Genomic DNA, 21,720 nt, shown 5'->3' with positions numbered 1-21,720 from the left:
TATACTTATTCCTTTTAAATTTAAAAATATTAGAAATAATAACTACTATAAATATAGATAGAACAATTAGTTTTTAATAATATGCAATATATTTTGCAAAATCTTTATCAAGAATATACAATATAATTTTATATTACATTTTGAATATTAGTATAAAAATTAGTTTGATTATTAAATATTTTAATTTATTTGTATCGAATTAATTATTTTGTAATTAAATATCTGTAAAAATTAAAGTACGTTACAAAAATATAATTTTAAATATGTATGACATGTTCTACAAACATCTACTTTTCAATGATTCCAATAATAATAGTATGAAGTGATAAAAGCGAAATAATTGTAATAGTTAATTTATAAAATATAACATTTTTTAAAAATAACTGAAAGACTGATATTATTATCAAATTCATATCTTTTTAAGATATGAAAATTATTCAGTTAGACCAACTTTAGTCATTAATCAATGAAAATGGCTGTATTAACGTTGACTCGTTTTATAAATGTACGAAATGTAACGAATTTTAATAATTTTGGTGTGGTTGGAAACGCATTAAATATTATACAACATTCGGTAAATCAACATTAAAATATTAATTAATTATTTTAACAAGTAGTTTTAGAATCTCAGTTATAACCTCAAAAATAACTAACGTTAAATAGTAATACAAATTTCATGATTTTAGAATGTTATTTCTAAATCATATTCTACAGATATCAATCATGAAATTATTTCTTCTACTTCTACAAATGAGCCCGAAAAAAGAATGTCCAAAGCTATGAAATTATATTTTCAACGATTTGTAGACTACAGTAAGTTATAAATACGTTACAAGAGAAAGAATTAAAAAATTTTACATTAAATCTTTCCATATACTTCAGATTAATTTATACAATTGACAATTATAAATTAAATTGTAATTAATTATTTATTTTAGACAAGTCTATGAATGAAGAAATAGCCAAATATAATATTGGGAAACGACATTTAGCCAATATAATGGGTAAAGATGTTAATAACTTTACGGAACGAGATATTAATGTAAATTATACAATATTTTCTATTAGTATAATTAATAATTTATTTATTAAGCTTAAAGTTAATTGAAGTATACATGTTTTTAATTAATGAAGATCAAACATCATTAATTATTTTACATTGTATATTACAAATAAGAAAGAAATAAAACAAAAACTTGATTTGTCTTTAAATTTATTTATCACTTTGTAATAAAATTTCAATTTGTATAAGATTTTTTACTGTTGACAGGATGCAATTAATTACTTGTTTCCGTCTGGCTTATATAATATAGGAGCACGCCCTATGATGCAAAATCCTGAAAAAACAATTATAAAAAGAAAGGAAGCAGAATTTGATGAAAGTGGTAGACCACTTCATTTCTTATATTATACAACTAAACCAAATTATTATGAAATACTTCATGTATGTATTTTTAATCTCTTTTTTATATATTGTATATAATTGTATAGAAACAATATTCTTTATTGAAATTTTGTTACATACAGAACATTATGGCATCATTAAATGATTTAAATAAAATGGAAGATGAGAAAAGGAAACTTAATTTATCATTCTCAACAGCAGAAAAATTGTAAGTTGTAATTCTATTGACTATATATATAAATTTAACTGATTCTAAATTGCATACAAATAATAATTTTATATTTGTATTTATATTTTTTCTAATTATTATTATTTCAGAACTTTGTCTGATTCAATATGGATATCTAAAAATAAATTGGAAAGTTTAACGCATGAAGACTTGTCACAAACAGAAGTAATATATCAAATATAATGTTCTTATTTCTGTTTTATAGATGTAATATGACTTTGTAGATTTATTCAATTTTTTAATTTATTTTAGTATATCTACTTTATAAAAAGTATATCTAAATTACTTGTCCATCCGCTATCAAAGTATGCAGAATCTTTTATCATGAAATATAGAACAATGTTACCTAATATTGATGAAACTGCAAACATTCCAAAAGTATGTACATGTTAAATACTTTTTATCCTTTCATTTATTTTTTATTTATTTTTTTACTGAAAATAATTATACATCTTATTTGGTTATAGCCTGACTATGACAGTGAAAAGAGACCTTTTGTTCTTGTTGAGAGTAAGTATAAAATAAACTAATAGTATTATACTTATACTAAAATTGTAACCGTGTGAACTATTATTTTTAGAAATAAGGATGTTTACTATTTTTAATACAAAAAAACAATCTATTTATTTATTATTGAACTTATTATTTGAATATTTTTCTTTATTACTAATTTAATTATATATTAAATTTAATAAATTATAATATTTTTGTAGGGTGTGCAAGAAAAAATGCAAGGGGCCAAGTTAAGGTGATAGGTAATGGATCTGGAAATATTGTTATAAATGGACAGGATATCACATATTTTAAAGACATGCAATGTCGTGAACAAGTAAGTTAAAAAAAGACGGTTTAAATAATTTTGGTTTCTAAAATGTGATAATTACTTACTGTTAAAATACTATTAAGTAACTATTCATGTTTTTACATGTAATTAATTTATATTTATTTATTTCACGTTCAAATAATCAAAATTTCATTACAAAATCATTTAAAGAAATATTAGAAATAAGCACTGGTACAAGAATTATAATATATAGTAAATTAATTTTAATTAAAAAATGGGTAAGTCTTCTAAACATTAATATGAATTAATATTGTTTTTTTACATCAAGGTAAGTATTATGTTACAGAATATCAAATCAATTTATTAATTTTAAATAATAATGTATAAATTTCTAATCGAATTTTATCTAGAATGATAATTATGTATAACTATTTACCGTGGATATATTTACAATGGTTTATTATATTTTTAAAGAAAATTTTTTGTTAATTTAATTATTTTTTCACATTAATTTATACGATATATTATATCGTATATTATATTATATTTATATATATGATATGAGTAGACATAATAAAAACTTTATTGAAATTAGTAGAATTTTAAATTGAAATTTCGATTAAATTTGTAAAAATTTCGAATTAGTTTTTCTGTTAAAAACAAATATTAAATTTTCTAATAATATTTTTTAATATTTTATTTAAATCAATGACCATTTTAAAGCGGTTTTTAATTTTGTGTGATATAATTACATCTTATTACACAATTTATTACACAAAATAATCTAAAAAGAAATGTTATGGATGAGAGAAGGTGAACATATAATCAGTATATTATCTTCGTTGAGAGAGATTATCTTCAAAGAAGTTGTCTTCAAAAGAACTTTACATTTAAAATGAATACATAAAAATATTGCACTCAATACATAATTTGAAAATGAAATTTAAAATATTTTATTATCATAATGTTATGTTATTTTTGTGCTTTGTTTTACTTATAACAAAGAAAAAATATACAAGTTCCTACAAGATATCTAAATGATTAATAAAAGAAGATATTTCGGATTTTTAAACAATTAATGATATTAAAATTTTATGAAATGTTTTAATAAAGCTTATGAATTCAAAATAAACTAGAGGCACAGACAATCTGTACAAATGGAAATAAAACGAGGCCATGTGAATTGTTGATGTTTCTGGTGTATGTGATTTATCATACTCTCCGCGATCTCAGGACAGACAATGCGTACAAGAAGCTCGATTGGAGCTCAGTATTAATCGAGTCGCCCGATGGAACGATAGGCTCGTGATGTTTTAATCATAACATCGACACGTTAAACAGTACGAATCGTTCGTTTGATCGGATTCATATGTGGAAGAACGTTGGTGATCGATTTTTGTCAACATTTTCAAGATATCGGTAAAGAGCCAAAGTTGGAAAAATTGTCGTTTTACATTGAACATCTAATCGCGTTTGGATGAAAAATCGGAAAATGTTTTTTTTTTTTTTTTTTTTTTTTTTTTAAATCAGAGAGTCATCCTATGAATTTTATGGTGGAATAATTGTTTGTGTAAGCTACGAAAAGGAATTTTAAATATCTAAAGTGTACAGATTTAATTTCGAACAATGAAAGTTGTACATAAACAGTGCAGATGTTTAGACCACATGTACATACAAACGGAATTTAATTTTAAACATAATAAATGCAACGAAGTCTTGTCAACGCAAGTCAACGCAACGACGAAATAAACAAATATTCAGTAATTGCAATTTAATTTTTAATGACGTTTGGTAACATATTTATTAGTATTCTTTTCTTTATAACATTGGAACAACAACACGCTTTAACAGAATAAAAAGAAATTATCGCTAAATTGAATTAGATCTTTAACTTGAATGTAAATATTTCAGTTCAAGTTAATTTAAATTTTTTTGAAGAATTTAATTAGTCTATATAAACTAGTATTTCAATAAATATAATTAATGCTTTGAAGAAATTTATACTTTAATTATATGTGACGATAAAATTGAAGATAAGATAATATGCTTACTGTTAAATATATTAATTTACATAATTCGTTATTTTTTCAATCTTAAAAATTGTTTTTTTATTCCGTTCAATATTTCCAAATAATTTTCTCTACAGTATAGATTTTTTTTAATTTGATCAAAAAAAAACTACACAGATTCTAATCCTTTAAGAGGACAAGATATATGTAAACGTCATTTCCTATACTTTTAATATGTTTTGAGAATCGAATCAGTATGTCAAGAATGTTCTTGTCTTCAATACGTGAAGGACTCGAACTGTATATAAATAATATCAATTTAAAGGTAACGGTACAATACTTCATAGTTATCACTGTATGTGTCCGATTTTCCAATTGACATTTGCGTCTCGCATGATACTGAGTCAGGCGTCATCAAAGATCGTCTTATAGTTTGTTGATAATATTATTAAATCAAAACTTTGAGAAATATTTAAAAATTAAATCAATTTTATCTCAATGATTATGTTCCATTAAAATGTTAATCATTTTTATACTTATACCGTATACATTCGCAAGTTTTCTATGTGTGTTAAGTGTGGTAAGCCTCTTAATAACATAATTGAAACAAATTGTGTTTGAAATCATGATATTACATTTAACATTTGCTATATAACACTATAGTTACTAAAACGAATATATGACGTATCTTAAGATATTATTAAGTTATATTACTTTTGTAAAATTATAATATCTATTTCATATTTTAATTAAATAAGATATAATTATTTACATGATTTAATAGAAACGTATGGACCACAAGAATTTATGCGAGGTTATTTATATAAGTTTCTAGTATAAATTATAGCAATGAATTACTGGCTATCGCCAAAATCAAAGGATGACTCTTGACTTTTAAACCGCAATAAGAAACATATTGCGAGTGCTTAAATCAAAATTCAAATTTTGTTTAGAAACCGAATTTTTCTCAAAGGATCCTCAAACGATCCAAAACACGACTGATAATCTCTTAATGTACGAATCACGAATCTGACAAATTCACTTTTTGATAAATCGATCAATTAAGTAAAACGACGTCATATAATTTTCCACTCAATACACGTTAACGAAACCTCATCGAGTTCATTAATGAAATAATATCTTGTGAACTCCTTCACGTGCATTTGCTACTTACGACAATGCTCTTTGTAGATCGATGATGTAATCGCGTAAAGCGCTTGCCAAGAAGGATGGAGAACAACCATTCGCAGACCTCGAACTCGCCACCAGCAAAAAAGAAAGTACAAATGGAGAGGGTCGTCGACATGGAGGACGTAACGGTATCCGTTTCGAATACTCCAAAGCGTACGACCATGACTTCTTTACTCTTAACACGATGGCTGGCGTCGAAGAGTCCGCCACATACAGAAACAGAAACAAATTGGTCTGATCGTAATTTGGAATACGGGTCACCACCACCCATAGAAGAACCACACTGTTACTCTATGTGTCCCAGCGAAAGCTCCTGCACTGAAGAAATTAATTGTACATTACAGGTCAATAGAGACATCATTAGGAATCTTTTAGTGGAACACATGAGACACGTTGGTGGACGTTTGCAACTACTAGACGATCTGGAGGAGAATAAACTAAGTCTAAAGAATGTCGAACATTTTGTAAAGTTTTATAAACAACACGAAGCAAACGCGTTATTACTTCACGCTAGCTTCCTTGGTAGAGTGGAAGTAATTATGGATTTGTACAAGTGTGGAGCAGATTTGAATCATTCTGAACAAGGACAAGGCCTAACTCCGCTGCACTTGTGCGCGTTTAGTAATTCTTTGGAAGGTGTACAGTATTTGCTAGCTAACGGAGCTAATATTCATTTGGAACGAACTCATACACCCTTTCATTATGCTGCTTTCGGTAATGCTTGTAAAGTAGCTCAATATTTCCTTCAGATAGGAATCAAACAAGAATCTCCTTGTGGAGAAGAAACCGTGTTACATACTGCAGCCAGATCGAATGCATATAATGTGTTGAAGTTACTGGCAACTCATAATCTTACTTTGAATAATTTAGATTGTAATGGATACGCTGCTATACATCATGTAGCAGACAGAGGAGATCCAACTTGTTTGATGATACTGCTAGATGCAGGTTGCGAGTTAGATTTAATGACCAAGAAAGGTGACACTGCTCTGCATCTTGCAGCGGAAGGTAGCTGCGTAGAAAATGTGGATTTACTGGTAGAAAGAGGTGCAAACGTTCATTTAAAAAATCACAGAGACCAAACGGCCTTGCATATAGCTTCTCGTTCTCATTCTTTGGAATGCGTAGAAATATTATTGAAGAAAGGTGGCTGTGACCCTAACATAGAAGACAGCGATGGAAGAACACCTTTACATCTCGCCTTAGGTAGATCCTTATTGGCTTATGATGTAACTGAATTTTTGATTACATGGAAAGCAAATGTGAACAAAACTGACAAATACGGTTATACACCGCTTCATATCGCTGCTTTAAATGAATTGTCCCAGTGTGTAGATATCTTGATCCAACATGGAGCAGATCTTAGCGCTAGGACGAAAGGCGGGACCAGCGCATTATCTATTATCTTACGTAAAACGCCGACTTCGTTGAACGTCTTTAAACAGAGATTAGACGCCTCGATAACACTTCATCAACATGGATCTGCAACCGGAGAGGCGGAGCTCCGTCTCGACTTTCATCCTTTGCTGATGCATCAGCAACAAGGCGAAATAAGATACCTAGGAACCTTTGTGAAGGAAGGATACAAAGAGATTTTGGAACATCCACTCTGCCAGGCGTTTCTCCACTTAAAATGGCAGAAGATCCGAAAGTATTATGTGGGCAGGCTAGTCTTCTATTTGTTTTACGTTCTCATACTCACAGGTTGGGTAATGACTGCTCTAGCACATAACTGTTACAACGAATCGCACGGTCAATTAGACAACACTCAGCAACCATTATGTGCAAATACCACCGGTATCAACGGTTTTCTTCACAGACATCCAGCCTTGCTCGAAATGGAATGGTACGCATTGATGGTACTTACAATTCTCGAAGCATTCCGTAAATTGACCAGCATTCCAACGTACCCTTCCATTCGTCAATTCTTCACTCAAGCCGAGAACATGGTAGAGTGGTGCGTGATCCTAAGCGTATTCGCCACTTCTTTCATCTATACGGGCAGAACGTACGCGTGGCAAAGTCATGTAGGAGCATTTGCGGTGCTTTGTGGTTGGAGCAATCTTATGCTAATGATAGGACAATTACCGATATTCGGTGCATACGTAGCAATGTTCACCAGCGTCCAAGCACAAGTGTTCAAGCTATTGTTAGCGTACGCCTGTCTTTTGGTAGGCTTCACCGCGAGCTTCTGTGTGATCTTTCCTCGCTCGAAATCGTTCAGTAGTCCACATATCGGTCTAATCAAGGTTTTAGTCATGATGACTGGAGAATTAAATTTCGAGGACCTGTTTTTCCCGAGGGAAGAAGACGGGAAATCGACCGACCCAGGCAGTACCTCTTGGATTCTACTTCAAGTGTCCGCACAATTGTCGTTTGTGTTGTTTCTTTTGTTTGTTACGATTGTATTAATGAATCTATTGGTAGGAATTGCGGTCCACGATATAAAAGGGCTACAAAAAACAGCAGGACTAGCAAAACTCGTTCGGCAAACGAAGCTTATTTGCGATGTTGAAACAGCTCTTTTTCTAGGCCTGATGCCAAAACGACTAACGAAATTTTTACGATGGACCGCTCTGCTCTTACCATCACCTCTATGGTTTTAACCGTTCGTCCTCTAAATCCCAGAGAGACTAGATTGCCTCGAGACTTGTTGTCCGCCGCCCATAAGATAGCGAAGGAGCGTAAAAATATGTCTGGAACGTTGTGCAGCAGAAAGAGCAACAATATATATACGTATCTAAAAAGTGAGCCGTACTCGACTTTTCATCGACGTTCTCCAGAAGAGGATGTTTCCGTCGATGATTACACGATCAAAGGTGAATTGGTGGAATTGAAGAAGATTTGTGAAAGAAACCATCAGCTTCTTCAGGATCTCGTGATGTCGTTGGTAAATGACAAGCGCGACGCGAATAAGGAAGAGGATGAGAATAATTAAGTTTATCTTGAGAATTCTTGGAATCTTAATAGCCACGATATATCGTGTGAATGATCTGAAAAATCTCGGAACGCTGAGTCGACCTTAGAAGACGCTAGAAACGTATCATACGTATGCAGAAGAATTTTAAGCACAGATTCTATGCCATTTTAATAATACTTTAATACGTTTCTCTTACTCTTGAAGAGTGAAACATGAAAGATTGCAATTATGTGATTTTAGTATTAGAATCAACTTGAATGGATCATTGAGGCACTTCTAGAATTTTATAAAGTCTGACGTAATCTTCTGGTAAAGAGAATACGAAGCGGAAAATCCAAATGATTAAAACGCACACATGGGATTATTGTAGAAGATCGTTAATCAAATATATGTTCTGCATGCTTTTGTAATCTGAAACAAAATTTCATGAAACCCGTATGAAATGAAAATATTGCATTTTCGTTTCTTTTTCTGAATTTCGATAATTTTTATGGATGGATAATTTTTTATTCTTTAACTGTTCAAAGTGTCATGGAGATTCATACGACTTTATACGATTATGACAAAAGTTAAAACAAAAGATGTTGAATGAGATATTTAAATAAAGACATAACAACTATATTTTTATATATACATATATATTTTGTACTCAATATTTGTGAAATATTGAATTACAACACGCTAATGCATTAAATTCCGTCCATGTTTGAACAAGGCCATATAAATGTATAGAAATCAAATACTAAAGCAATAAGCTAAATACAACAAACAGTTTTATTTAATTTTATATTTTATACGAATATTCGAAATGTATAAAAACGTTGTAAATATCATGAAATTAGACAGTACATATTTTAAACTTTAGAAAATCTTAATTTGTTACTTAATTGTACGAGGACATATAAATAAACTAGTTTTGAGATATACACTTTATTTTATCTGAAAATAACTCCATTAATAAATTAAATTTTTGATGTGTTTATTTATGTAATTCTTTCCAAGAAAAAGACTTTGGTAGAATTAATTTATTTGACAAGGGTTTCGAAATTACTCATGTTTAAATGCAGATATTAAGAGAAAGACTAAAATATAATGGTGTCTTTCGTAAGATACTATTTATATAACGGTGTAATAAAGAAAAATGTGTAGGAGTGATATTTTGAATATCCTTCGATTATTCAAATATATTCTACAAATATTGACATTTTTTAAATTTATTACATCATATTTTCTCAAATTTATTGAATATTCTTGAAGCAATAGCTCTCAAAGTGATTCGTTTAGTTTGACTCTAGAGTAGTTCCATTTAACTACTATTTTAGATATTTGAAAATGATTTTTTTCCTAATATGTTATAATAATCACAGTATAATGACAGTACAGACACGATCGCGTCTTGAAGTGTATTTATTTTCGACATGAATCACGTTATTCATAATACACAATCAATCTATGTGTTTACAACTTCTGATGTAAATATAAGTGCTCACAAATGATTGAAATTCACGATAATATCCAGTTATGATCAAGAACTATTATTTTAGAAAGTAATATTCATCTGAAGGCATCAATTCTATGTTTTATATTTCATATGATTTTTATTAACACAATTAACTATATTCAAGAAAAACTTTTAATTGCAAATGCAAATGGTTCTACCCAATTTTAGCTAATTTTTATTTTAAAATTAAGTTGAAATTAGGACATTTTTTTAAAATAAAAAATTAGAACATCAATATCTTGAAATATAGAACTAAGTTTCATCTGACATAATATACCACAAACAGATATATCTAAATTTTATTACCGGAGAAACAAATTTTTTTTCCTTCACAGAATTAATTAATAATATTGATTAATCGAAATGTGATACCTCTCTGAAAGAAAGCAAATGTTTTTATTTTTAACGCATATTATGAGTCTGTTCTGTACATCCAGCAGTTTCAATGTTATTGCCCAACATTCTTGTGGATACTTCAGGGGAACGATATTTCTATAAGATTAAACACGTTTCGCAAGTACGAAAAAAAGCAGAAGAAAGAAAAGAAAGAGAAAGAAAGACTTGAAACAAAGATGGAATGTAAATTACTATCTTAATGCGATTTTATAGTTCCTCGAAATTTATTCTACAGGAAGCACATCCTTTTGATCGTACTTCATGCATCGAATTTCTTAACGCGATCCTTTTATCAGGTCAATTGAGATCATTCTTATGAATATCTCGGACAGACGATATCTCCATCGACTCAAACACGTTTCGCAAGTTATGCGAGTATCAAAAAGGAGAAAGATCTGAAACGGAAGTGAAACGTAGACCGATATGTCAATTAACATAATTTTATGGCTCGCGCTATCTACTTTTTAGAAAATCGTATCTTTAAATAATCAACTATTTTATCTCGAACATTTGTCAGGCATTTTAATTCCTTCCACGATATTTTTGTTTAAAATGGTGTGCTTAATATGACAGTGATTTTCATCTTACATACACACTCACGTCGAGCATTTTTAATTCGTTCGACGATACCTTCGGAAAAAATACCGTGAATATAATGGTGACCTTTAGTTTGAATTTCTGCTTGAATTTGCCAATGAGGCAAAAAGTACGCAATAAATAATCGCGTCTATTTGATCGATAATTCACGAGAAATGGCTTTTTGGGACGGCCATTAACAACTTGACACGAAAATATTTACCAACCATTTCTGGGAACCTGACTGTCAATTAATTTGTTAGTAAAATACAGGTTCTTTCGATGGTATTCTTCGGCATCTATCCTCTCTATCGTGTTTGATTCTCTGAGTCAAAGAAACAGAAGAATTCAAGAAAGATGAAATCGTATACGAGAAATACACGATTTTTACAAGAAATTTAATTTGCACGAGAAAAGTCAGCCGATTCTAGTGTAGACCACTACGGCATCGATCGCCTTTCAGTTGATCGATAAATTCGTAACGAGAGAAGAATATTTGCATTACGTCTTCTGTTCCTTCCACGCAACGGTCGACGTAAGAAGTCGCAGTATCTCGGTAAAAATCGCCACAGGCTGTAAACCTACTTCAAGTTCCGCTTTTTTTCGACGCATTGAAATTTAAGACATTGGTATTCACAGAACAGTTAAGAGCCCACTCGAAGGAACCGGTTCTAACTCGTAGAAGATCGAAAACCGAATGACTAGTAGAATCCGTGTAATGATAGAACACAATTACCTTCGACGATGGGATCGAACAAGGACGCTGAGTTTCAGGCCTGTGAGTGTATCTAGATTTTACGTGAACATCTTAAAGACTGGCGGATCTGCAAAAAGACTCACATCCTCGCGGACTCTTGCGACGTCTGGAGTTTCAGCTTTTGCTGACCCACACGCTGGATCGTGCTCAAGGATCTGTGGCTACCGGCTTTCTCCTTATTAAAAAGTGTCAGAATAGATCATCGGTCAACTTCGATCCTTTCGATTGCCTAAAAGAAATCGAACGATCGTTTTGCAGCGAATATTCGATAGCAGTGTGTTGATGAACTTTTTCTTGTGGATGTATTGTGGATGTATATATAAATGATCGAAAGTTTCATGGCGAAATTCTAGTTTAACGATATGCAAATGTAATGGAAAGAACTCGAGGCTAGAAGTTCTTACAAGATAAGACAGCGAGAAGTGACAGATGACAGAAGATTGGTAAAGAACAGGGTGAATGTGTACACGATGAATTTCTTTTAATTTATAATAATGTGACTTTTTGCTTACTCATTATTGAAGATTGAGAAAATAGAAGAAATGTATATATGTTGAATTCTTTCATTTATAATAACGTGGCCTTTATGGAAACTCAGGCTATCAGTTTTTGTGAAACGAAACAGTGAGAAGTGATAGAGAATGGAAGATTGATAAAGAAACGAATGTTTTTTAATTTATAAAACTTAAGTTACGAGCTAGAAAATTTTATAAACAGCTATGATTTATCAGGGTTATAGCTTGTGACTTTGAGTATTCATAGCTCTTTTTCCTAAAAATTAAAAATGCATAATGTGTATGTATATGTTAATTGATTTTTAAATAATTTATGCACGCTTATAACTTGGGTTTGAAGGAAAAGCTATGTAAATGAAATGTGCATAAGAAATGGGAAAAATTTAATATCAGAAGATTGGAAACAATTTTTCTTGGATTTTCTTGGATATTTTAAACGAAGTTTAAAGACTATAAAATAAGATACGAAAGTAGAATCAGTGATAATCGAAATACAAATATGTATATTTTCATAATGGCTGGACTTCGAAACACGTTTTCTCATTGTCATTTAATTGTATTTCATCTTTCATTACGTATTTCAGTAATTCCATATGCATAAAAAATGAGTTTCATCATGGAGATTTGTTGATCTTGGTACAATGTACATACAGGTGTCGTTGAGATATCGATAACGAATAATGAACATGCGATGAAGATAATGAATGCTAATAGTCGACACGTGTAACAATAGTTGCATAATGCGAATTTTAAAATACATCACTGATTCACAATCGCATACACTGATGGATTATTAATAGAATAGACTTAATCTTTAACTATTTTCTGATAAGTAAACCAGGCTACCCTTCGCTGTACGTTAATCATAATAATTGAAAGAAAAGCACTTTCAGATTTAAAATAGAACCAAATAATCATCGTAGTAAGTCAAGATAAAATTTCAAACTGCACACGCGTGTCCCAGATAGACTCGAAGGTGATAAAAAGAAAAACTAGGAACAAATACATGTTCCGTCGAGAATTACGAAGCAATCACCCTGTCAGATCAAAAAGGAATAAAAAAGAGATGTATATTCGATAAAAAGGGGAAAAGTGAAGGGAAAGATTTGCTGAAATTTAGCCAAGAGAAAGTTTGTTTACCGCAGTGTTAGTCTGTCTGTATGTGACCCCTATCCCGTTTAGTTTTTAAGTTCAAGGTCCCTATTCGAAGGAGTACTGGCTCCTCCAACGGAAGCATGTCTTTTCCTCTGAACTTATATATAGAATGAATCCATACGAGGCGGCTAATATAAGTCATTCGGGCGAGTGACACCGGTAATCGCGTGTGCTGCAATGACGAGAGCATTCTCTTAAAGTGATCTAAATGACTTTGGGACGTGACGTGATAAACGAAGAAAAGAGTGAGGTCGAGGTATGACGATTGGAACGTTCTTTCGAGGTGATCCACGATAGTAGAGAGTGCCTTGTGTTACGTCGCAGTTTCTTCAACATCTTGACGACGGACGAAAAAGATTCCTTCCTCTGGCATACAATGGACGATAAACAGATGTACGAGGGCACCAGCGACAAATCGAAGATTCGCGTGCAGCGTGCAACGATCACGGTTAGTGAGGAAAGGCCGCGGCGTTACTCGTTAACCAGTTTAAGAGATCGTCGTCTCTCGTTTGACGAAAACGATTACTGGAGAATCGTAGATGGAGGCGCTGGAGCGAACGAAAATGTCGACAGAACGAGCCAGTCGAAAATGAAACCGCTGGCCGACTACGAAAGGAGAACCAGGCATTATTCTTTGACTAGATTAAAAAGCCGTCGTTCTTGTTTGTGTCTCGACGAAGACAAAGATTTTGCAACAAGGACGGATGTCAACGAGACTGTCAACGACAAAACGACGCAGACATTAAGGGTACCGTTGGCGCGCGATGGAAAAACGATACATTGCTCTTTGTCGAATTTGAAGGATCCACATAACGATCTTTCAACCAGATTGACCTCCACCTTCAGATCCGTCAGGTATCGACAGTCGAGTAACTCGGAGAAGATTGTAATTGACGATATACCGTCGATCGAGTCTGCCAACGATCACGTGGAAATCGATGCCGGCACACCTCCACCGGTAGATGAATCTCTCTTCTACGATAACCTCGACGTTTTTAGGCAGTCGCAGATCAACAGTAACGACCTTCGATCGATCATGTGGTCGATCGTCACTACCGCCGAGATGAAGATACTGTTGAAGCTAGAAAAATGCAACACGTTACCAGAGTTACCTCTCGGCGAACGAATAAGGAATATAGCGTATATGTGGGCTTGTTATCGCGGTTTGGCGCATCTGCTACCAAAACTGGAACAATCAGGCGTGAAGGTTGATTACGTGGAGCCTTGCACCGGCATGAACGCCATCCTCGCTGCCTCGTTAAGCAGTAATGCAGCTTGCATCGAGCATTTGATCAAAAGAGGCGTTGATATCAATTACAAGAACCCGATCAATCATTATACGCCTCTTCACTTCGCTGTTCTTGGAAATTCGCCGAACACGGCGAGAATACTTCTGGATAATGGTGCAAAACCGAGCACGTATCTTTATCAGGAGGCAGTAGAACCGGTTCTGCATTGTGCTATCAGAGCAGAAGCCGTGGAGATAGTGAAATTGTTGCTGGAACGTGGTGCAAGCGTCGTCGAGAAGAATCACATGGGTGAGACGCCGCTTCACGTAGCTTGTTTCGTTCAATCGATAAGATGCATCGAATTGCTGCTTGATTCTCCCGGGACGAATGTCAACGCGGTGGACAGGGCTCATAGAACACCGCTGCATTTCGCTGTGATGACCACTTATTCATCCGCGAAGCTCGTGGAACTTCTGTTAAAGCATGGTGCTTCGGTGAACGCTGCAGACCAAACTGGCTTCACTCCTCTTCACGTGGCTGCACTCAACGAACAATCTCACTGTGTCGATGTACTGATCTGGGCTGGTGCAGACGTCAGTGCAACCACCAGTGCAGGACTGTCCGCTTTGAACATTATTCTTCGAAAGATACCCGAATCTCTGCAGGTCTTTCGACAGAGACTGGACGCTTCGATAACGCTCAGGAGGCCTGTTCCTCATAACAGAGAGTTTGAGATGAGGTTGCACTTCGATCTGCTCTTCCCCAGCGGCAATCAATGCGAGACCAGCTTCATCAACACGTTCGTTCAGGAACGACGAAAAGATCTATTGTCTCATCCTCTGGTAATGGCTTTCTTGCACCTAAAATGGGAGAAGATTAGAAAATTCTATCTACTTAGGATCTTAGTCTATGCCATGACCGTGATCTGTATGACTACCTACGTACTCACAGCGTTAGCTTACAAATGTTACAACTACGACGAGGCGAACAGCTCCAAGATCTGCAGCAGCAAACATATCTCTGGATTCCTGTTCAGACGACCAGTAATCGAGATTCAATGGTATCTTCTATTGATCTTCACTTGCATCTCCATTCCCAGGAAGATATTCGGTTTTATGGTCTACACGTCTGCCAAGCAGTACTTCTCCAACATTGATAACGTGCTAGATGGCGTTGTTATAATCAGCGTTTTCGTCACATCGTTCGTGTACACGGGACGTACGTACGATTGGCAAAACTACGTTGGAGCATTCGCGATATTATGTGCCTGGACAAACTTGATGCTGATGGTCGGGCAACTACCAGCTTTTGGCACGTACGTGGCGATGTTTACTCATATACAGTTTGAATTTGCCAAGCTGCTGCTTGCTTATTCTGGATTACTGATAGGGTTTACTATCAGCTTTTGCGTGATTTTCGTCGGGGAACCATCTTTTGGTAATCCTTTTACGGGACTCATTAAAGTATTGGCTATGATGGCTGGAGAACTGGACTTTGAGGGACTCATCACGCAAATCGATCAAGATCTAGAATCAGATGGACCTTTCGTTATTTATCATCCTCTATCCGTGTGCTCTCAGATCCTCTTCACTCTGTTCATCGTGTTCGTCACAGTGATCCTGATGAATTTGCTGGTTGGGATCGCTGTTCACGATATCCAGGGATTAAGGAATCACGCTGGTCTCACGAAACTTGTACGCCAGACAAAGTTGATTCTGTTCACAGAGATGGTCTTGCACAATAGTTCGATACCATACGCTTTTCGAAAATGGATGTCCGATCATAAGATTAACGTGGAGAACAGAAGAAAGGTTCTAGTTGTGAAACCATTGAATCCTTTAGAGAAGAGGTTGCCGAAGGACATCTTGAAGGCTGCTTACGAAATTGCTCAAAAGAATATACCATTCATGAACGACGATAACATCGATCTGAGTGACCATGTAATGCGAATGAGACAACAGAGCGAGGAATATTTTGACTCTAATTTTCAACTGATTATAGAGAATCTGACCAACAAGCTGCAGTCCTACGAGGACACTATCAAGTCGTTAAAGGAGCATCTGTTAGATACTAATAAAATGCTGGAAAGTGTTGTAAAAAGTCTGGCGAAGGAAAAAGATAACTGAGATCACCAGCTAGGTACTGACTGATTGAAATTATCAAAGTAGTTTAATCTACGGGAAACAAGGACACAACTACCGTAGTTAGTTAGTAATGTGCACGTGAACGATTAGTAAATGACCGAAAGTATATCTTGATGTTTAATGCGTCGATTGAAATCCGATAAAATCAATTAATTTTTACTTAACTTTCTATGTAAATGTCATAAGTTTAAGCATTGTGACGAGTGACTTACGGGGGAAGAAAACCGGAAGTGAAAGTGAAAGTAGAAACAAGGATATTTATTAACGATGACATTAGGATTAATGGTATCCCTTTTTTTTATTGTACTTTTTAAAGAAGCTCTCTTCTCGCTGTGAAAATTCATTAACGATTCCTTTGCATACTTACGATGTATTTTTGTAATTACTGTTATTGTAAGAAGTAATTTATATGATAAAGACGAATGTCTGTATTTCATAAGTATTTGTTAAAGAAACAACTTAGTGATTAATTCATCGAGTTTGTTCGGATCGTCGTTGTCTAACCATGATATTTGTTGAACATATAAGAATCATCACGATCATTCGCAACATTTTACGAAGAGAAGAAAGTTGCCAAGAATTAATACCTTTTCTAAACGGACATATTTCATTGTAAAAAATACTAAATTAATTAGGTAATTAAACTAGTTTTCTCCCTCTTTCTTATTTTCTTATTCTTACAGGATACAATTACAAATTATATTTAATGACTGATTTATATACATACATATATACGTTTGCGCGCGCGCGTCCACACGCATATACACGTGACACGTATCTATACATAAAGTAATTATACATATATACATAGTTACATAACAAAATTTAGTGATTCTCGAACGAGCATTAAACTGTGTATATTTATAGGAAATAGAAATTATTTTTAATTTAATCTATTTTGAATTACAGATTATATTTCCATTAATTTTTACGAATATGTATGACAAAGTTGATATTGAAGCAACAATTTCTGGTGGAGGAAGTACTGGACAAGCTGGCGCTATTCGATGGGGTATTTCATATGGGCTTCGAAGCTTTGTCGATATTAACATGATAGAAAAAATGAAACTTGGTAAGGAAAATCGTTTCTTAATTGCTTATTCATTACGGATCATTAATATATATTAATAAAAAATTATATTTATTATTAGCTGGCCTTCTAACAAATGACTGGAGGAGGCGTGAAAGAAAGAAGTGGGGTCAAGAAGGAGCTCGTAGGAAATTTACGTGGAAGAAACGTTAATTTTTTCTTTTCAGTTTCTTCGCATCATAATTTATATATTTGAATAAATTCCTGTAAAATGTACATTAAACATTTCGAGATAGAATGCATGTTACAATAAAATGGATGTTCACTATAAAAAAATACAACAAAAAATAAATGACCAATAAAATCATTAATTAAACTTCTGCTCAGTCTTATTACTTATAACCTTAAAAAATACATTTATAGACTAATAAATATATTTGAAATATTTTTGTAATATATAAAATCTTTATTTTTTACTAAAGTTCCATTTCTCCCTTACATTTTTTTTAGAGGTATTAAACCAAGTAATTTCATACCTTGAGCAAGAACACACTTTGCTACATAAAATAATAATAATCTTTGATTTCCTATGTCACGTTCTGCTTTATTTATATTCAATTTATTAAAAGCATTATTGATAACTTTGCTAAAAAAAAAATAGTATAAAATAAGTGTACTTAAAATATTAGTATATCTATCCAATATACTCATACTAACCATAACTTAAAAAGATAAATTGTTAATATACATGGTTCTAATTGTTCATAACATTTAAGCACAACTTCATCGAATTGACTAATCATTGTAATTAAAAGATCAACAGCTGGTTCCTTTAAAAGGCTTGGATCACATTCTGTTACTAATTCATTATTGCATAAATTTTTTAAACTGCATAAACGACAGTGAGTATATTGCAATTTCGTACCACAATCGCCATTAATCTGATGTTAAAAACTATTCATTAGTAGTAAATAATTTTAATATACTCATGAAGACATCAAAGTGTATTTAAATAACATACTTGAAACATTGACTGTAAATCATATGAGTAACTATTCAGTTTATTTTGTTTTAGATCTTGAATAATTACACCAGAGGTAGCCAAAATATCAGCAGTCTTATCTATATCGCTCGAATCAACTTTAGTGGCTAAAAAATTATATATTTTAGTTTTACTTTGATCACAACTTATTAATCATTTAAAATTTAACTTGAACAATTCAATAATTATCATATTTCTTTAGATTACATTCTATTTATTTCAATTATAATCATAAATAACATAAACTTACTGCTTGTAAGCAACTGTTTGCTTTTCATACATTTCTTTGCATTATTCAAAACATCTTTTAAAAATATAACTTTACCCTTTCTTGTACTCATACCGCACAATTTTGCAAATGCAACATGTTTCAATCTATTTGCCCAAGGTAATTCCATTGCATTTAAAATTTCGATTAAACTAATAAAATGAGCACTCTGTGAAATATCCACAACATAATACATAGCATCAAATTTATTTCTCTCATATCTGTCAATAGCAGCAGCAATGTCTCGACTTATATATAAACTTGTACCATCACTTTTCAGAATTGGAACATGCTTGTTCTTGTTTACACGTACCATTGTCCTTTTATTTCCATCTAATGTAATCAAGTTCATTTCTTTCATTCTATTAATTATACTTGTCATATTTTTAACAGTATACATAGATTCCCAGTCATACCGATCAAAACTTATACCTAGTCTTTTATAGGTTTTCTCCAATTCTTGAACAGTAATATGTTTAATTGTTTGCCAATTTTCATAAATTATATTGTCCCCTTCCAATTCTAATTTTCTAAAGAATTTCATAGCAATATTTTGTACTTCTGGCTTTTCTTCAATCAAGCTATTTGTTTTAACATAAACCTTATACAATGTTTCAATAGGATCTTTTTCCATTTTTATATCAATGGAATTTAATTGTAGTCCTAAATAAATGCAACCAAACTGTGTACCCCAATCTCCTAAATAATTAATTTTTGTAACCTGATTTTGTAAAAAACTATTTATATTAGCAATGCAGTTTCCTATAATTGTAGACCGTAGATGTCCCATATGAAAAGGTTTAGCAATATTTAATGAACTAAATTCTACTACAATATTTTTGTTATTATCTACAAGTAATGGTGGCATAACACCAGAAACATTGTTTTCTAAAATTGTCTTAACATATCTATCTCTTGATATAGTGAAACATGCAATAGTATTGTTAATTGTAACAGTATCAAAAGTATCCTTTAAATCAATATCTATATCTTTAATTTCATTCAGTACATTGTAATCTTTTGTTTTTAGAAAAAGTGTAAAGGTATATTCACCAATTTCATTATTAAATTTCAAATACAAATTAGACATCATTTTCTGATGATATACATTATCTATATTTGGTAGCGGTTTTATAACCTAAAATGAAATAAATATTATTTTAAAATGAAAGATTTTAATAATTTTGTGTAAAATATTTTTTAAATGAAGTTTATAAGGTATAAACATGTATAACAAATAAATATTCAATTAATTTTTATTATGTCTAATCGAAAAATATTGAATTGTTCTAAAATAAAGTACAATTTTTAGATATGATATTTAAATTTGTATAATTTTGCTTACAATAAACTTACTTAATTTAAATAAAAACCTTTTCAATTTATACTACTTTCCCAATGAAATACAAATTCTTTTGTTACATAATCGCTATTACAAAAATTTATGATTCTAAAATTTATAAATTCCAAATGATAAATTATAAGTATTAAAACTCCAAATGATAATTATAAATATGAAAAATTTTGAATTACTAATTAGTTAAATTTATTTAAATACGTGATTGATATTAAAGAAAGTTTTGTTATATTGAATTCTGCTTCTAACATAAAAAACGAGTTTTTCGTCCTTTCTTCAATGTTAAATCTACGTAACTAAACAAATGACATCTAAACAAAGAAAATAAATGCATGATCAATAAACAATAGTATGATATCTATGCATTAAAATAATATATCATATAGTAAACATTGTTTTCACATTGGTTACTGATAAGTAACAAAGCTTTAAATGTTATATTACTAAAAACCGCAATTTATTTTCAAACAACCTAATAATTCAAATAGTCCACATGTAAAAATAAAACTACTTAACCTATATATATTGCTAACTACTTAATCAATAATATAAATATGTAAAGAAATTAATTTGTTATAAACAAATAATAGAGTCAAGCTTAAAAATACAGAATTCAAATCGAAATAATGAAATAAAAATATGATACCTTGTTATATATTATAGTCCTTAGAAATCGACTCATGCTGCGATAATAAAATTATTTTTAAGTTAATTTTTTAACATTTAAAATATAAAACGTATTATGACTGTTAGAAGTACAGAGTGATTTATTCCCTAATAGATTCAAAAACAATCCGAATATTAAATATCGCAAATGATCCGGTGTCTTCAAGATAATCTAATGATTGGGACAGTGATTACAGTTTGGTACGTTTATGTGTGAACTATAAACTTTCGAGTATTAAGTTTTTTTTGAATAAATGGTACTGTTTTTGAGTCCACTAGCATGTGAATTACCGTGTCTAATTTATTAGAACTTTCTTCTTTTACTTACCTTAGTTTGCTTTACAAGTACTTGTTACAAAAGTTTCATTATTCGAATTCAAATTATTATAAAAATACTTATATAAATTAGATTAGTGTATTATAAAAATTATGAAAGTAATATATATGCCAAATAATAGTGAAACTATAACCTCTATATAAAAATTACTATAAATCTTTAAAAAATTTTGTAAAATTACCTTTAAAGTTACCTTAAAATAATTAGCT

General features: G+C 31.6%; 3 protein-coding genes across 4 annotated transcripts; 2 read left to right on the top strand and 1 right to left on the bottom strand.

The window, feature by feature from the left end:
* The first annotated feature begins 472 nt into the window (after window positions 1-472).
* Window positions 473-18,069, top strand: LOC108554647 (mitochondrial ribosomal protein S9). 2 transcript variants are annotated; one of them, XM_017909992.1, is made up of 11 exons: window positions 473-574; window positions 687-813; window positions 939-1,042; window positions 1,271-1,444; window positions 1,528-1,613; window positions 1,724-1,799; window positions 1,887-2,012; window positions 2,102-2,144; window positions 2,348-2,463; window positions 17,721-17,883; window positions 17,963-18,069. In XM_017909992.1, the coding sequence occupies exons 1-11, from the start codon at window positions 473-475 to the stop codon at window positions 18,052-18,054; spliced, it is 1,209 nt and encodes a 402-aa protein (XP_017765481.1). In that variant the 3' UTR covers window positions 18,055-18,069. The 2 variants fall into 2 exon arrangements, with proteins under 2 accessions (XP_017765481.1, XP_017765482.1); XM_017909993.1 differs by lacking the exons at window positions 17,721-17,883; window positions 17,963-18,069 and adding an exon at window positions 5,619-5,716.
* On the top strand, window positions 13,471-16,974 carry LOC108554645 (transient receptor potential channel pyrexia). The gene has a single exon (XM_017909990.1). It carries the CDS (start codon window positions 13,815-13,817, stop codon window positions 16,791-16,793), a length of 2,979 nt encoding a protein of 992 aa, XP_017765479.1. The 5' UTR covers window positions 13,471-13,814; the 3' UTR covers window positions 16,794-16,974.
* Window positions 18,070-18,336: 267 nt separating the features above from the next.
* ArgRS-m (arginyl-tRNA synthetase, mitochondrial) lies at window positions 18,337-21,190 on the bottom strand. Its single transcript, XM_017909991.1, has 5 exons — window positions 21,155-21,190; window positions 19,134-20,289; window positions 18,863-18,990; window positions 18,559-18,782; window positions 18,337-18,487 (listed from the first exon to the last, which is right to left on the bottom strand). The coding sequence occupies exons 1-5, from the start codon at window positions 21,188-21,190 to the stop codon at window positions 18,337-18,339; spliced, it is 1,695 nt and encodes a 564-aa protein (XP_017765480.1).
* Window positions 21,191-21,720: the final 530 nt, after the last annotated feature.

Source organism: Eufriesea mexicana, unplaced genomic scaffold, assembly GCF_001483705.2.
Source record: "Eufriesea mexicana isolate 0111107269 unplaced genomic scaffold, ASM148370v2 scaffold39182, whole genome shotgun sequence".
NCBI classification, from domain to species: Eukaryota; Metazoa; Arthropoda; class Insecta; order Hymenoptera; family Apidae; genus Eufriesea; species Eufriesea mexicana.
The sequence above is the reverse complement of the archived record's forward strand: the minus strand, read 5'-3'. Positions and strand labels throughout refer to the sequence as shown.

What these genes read in the sequence shown, in the direction of transcription:
- LOC108554645 (XM_017909990.1), top strand. Translation starts at nt 13,815, where the DNA reads ATGGACGATAAACAGATGTACGAGGGCACCAGCGACAAATCGAAGATT.
- LOC108554647 (XM_017909992.1), top strand. Translation starts at nt 473, where the DNA reads ATGGCTGTATTAACGTTGACTCGTTTTATAAATGTACGAAATGTAACG. An exon ending in AAACTGCAAACATTCCAAAA is followed by an intron (nt 2,013 to 2,101) that starts GTATGTACATGT and finishes ATTTGGTTATAG; the next exon opens with CCTGACTATGACAGTGAAAA. An exon ending in ACATGCAATGTCGTGAACAA is followed by an intron (nt 2,464 to 17,720) that starts GTAAGTTAAAAA and finishes TTTGAATTACAG; the next exon opens with ATTATATTTCCATTAATTTT.
- ArgRS-m (XM_017909991.1), bottom strand. Translation starts at nt 21,190, where the DNA reads ATGAGTCGATTTCTAAGGACTATAATATATAACAAG. An exon ending in CAAACAGTTGCTTACAAGCA is followed by an intron (nt 18,991 to 19,133) that starts GTAAGTTTATGT and finishes ATAATTTTTTAG; the next exon opens with CCACTAAAGTTGATTCGAGC. An exon ending in ATTTACAGTCAATGTTTCAA is followed by an intron (nt 18,783 to 18,862) that starts GTATGTTATTTA and finishes TTTTAACATCAG; the next exon opens with ATTAATGGCGATTGTGGTAC.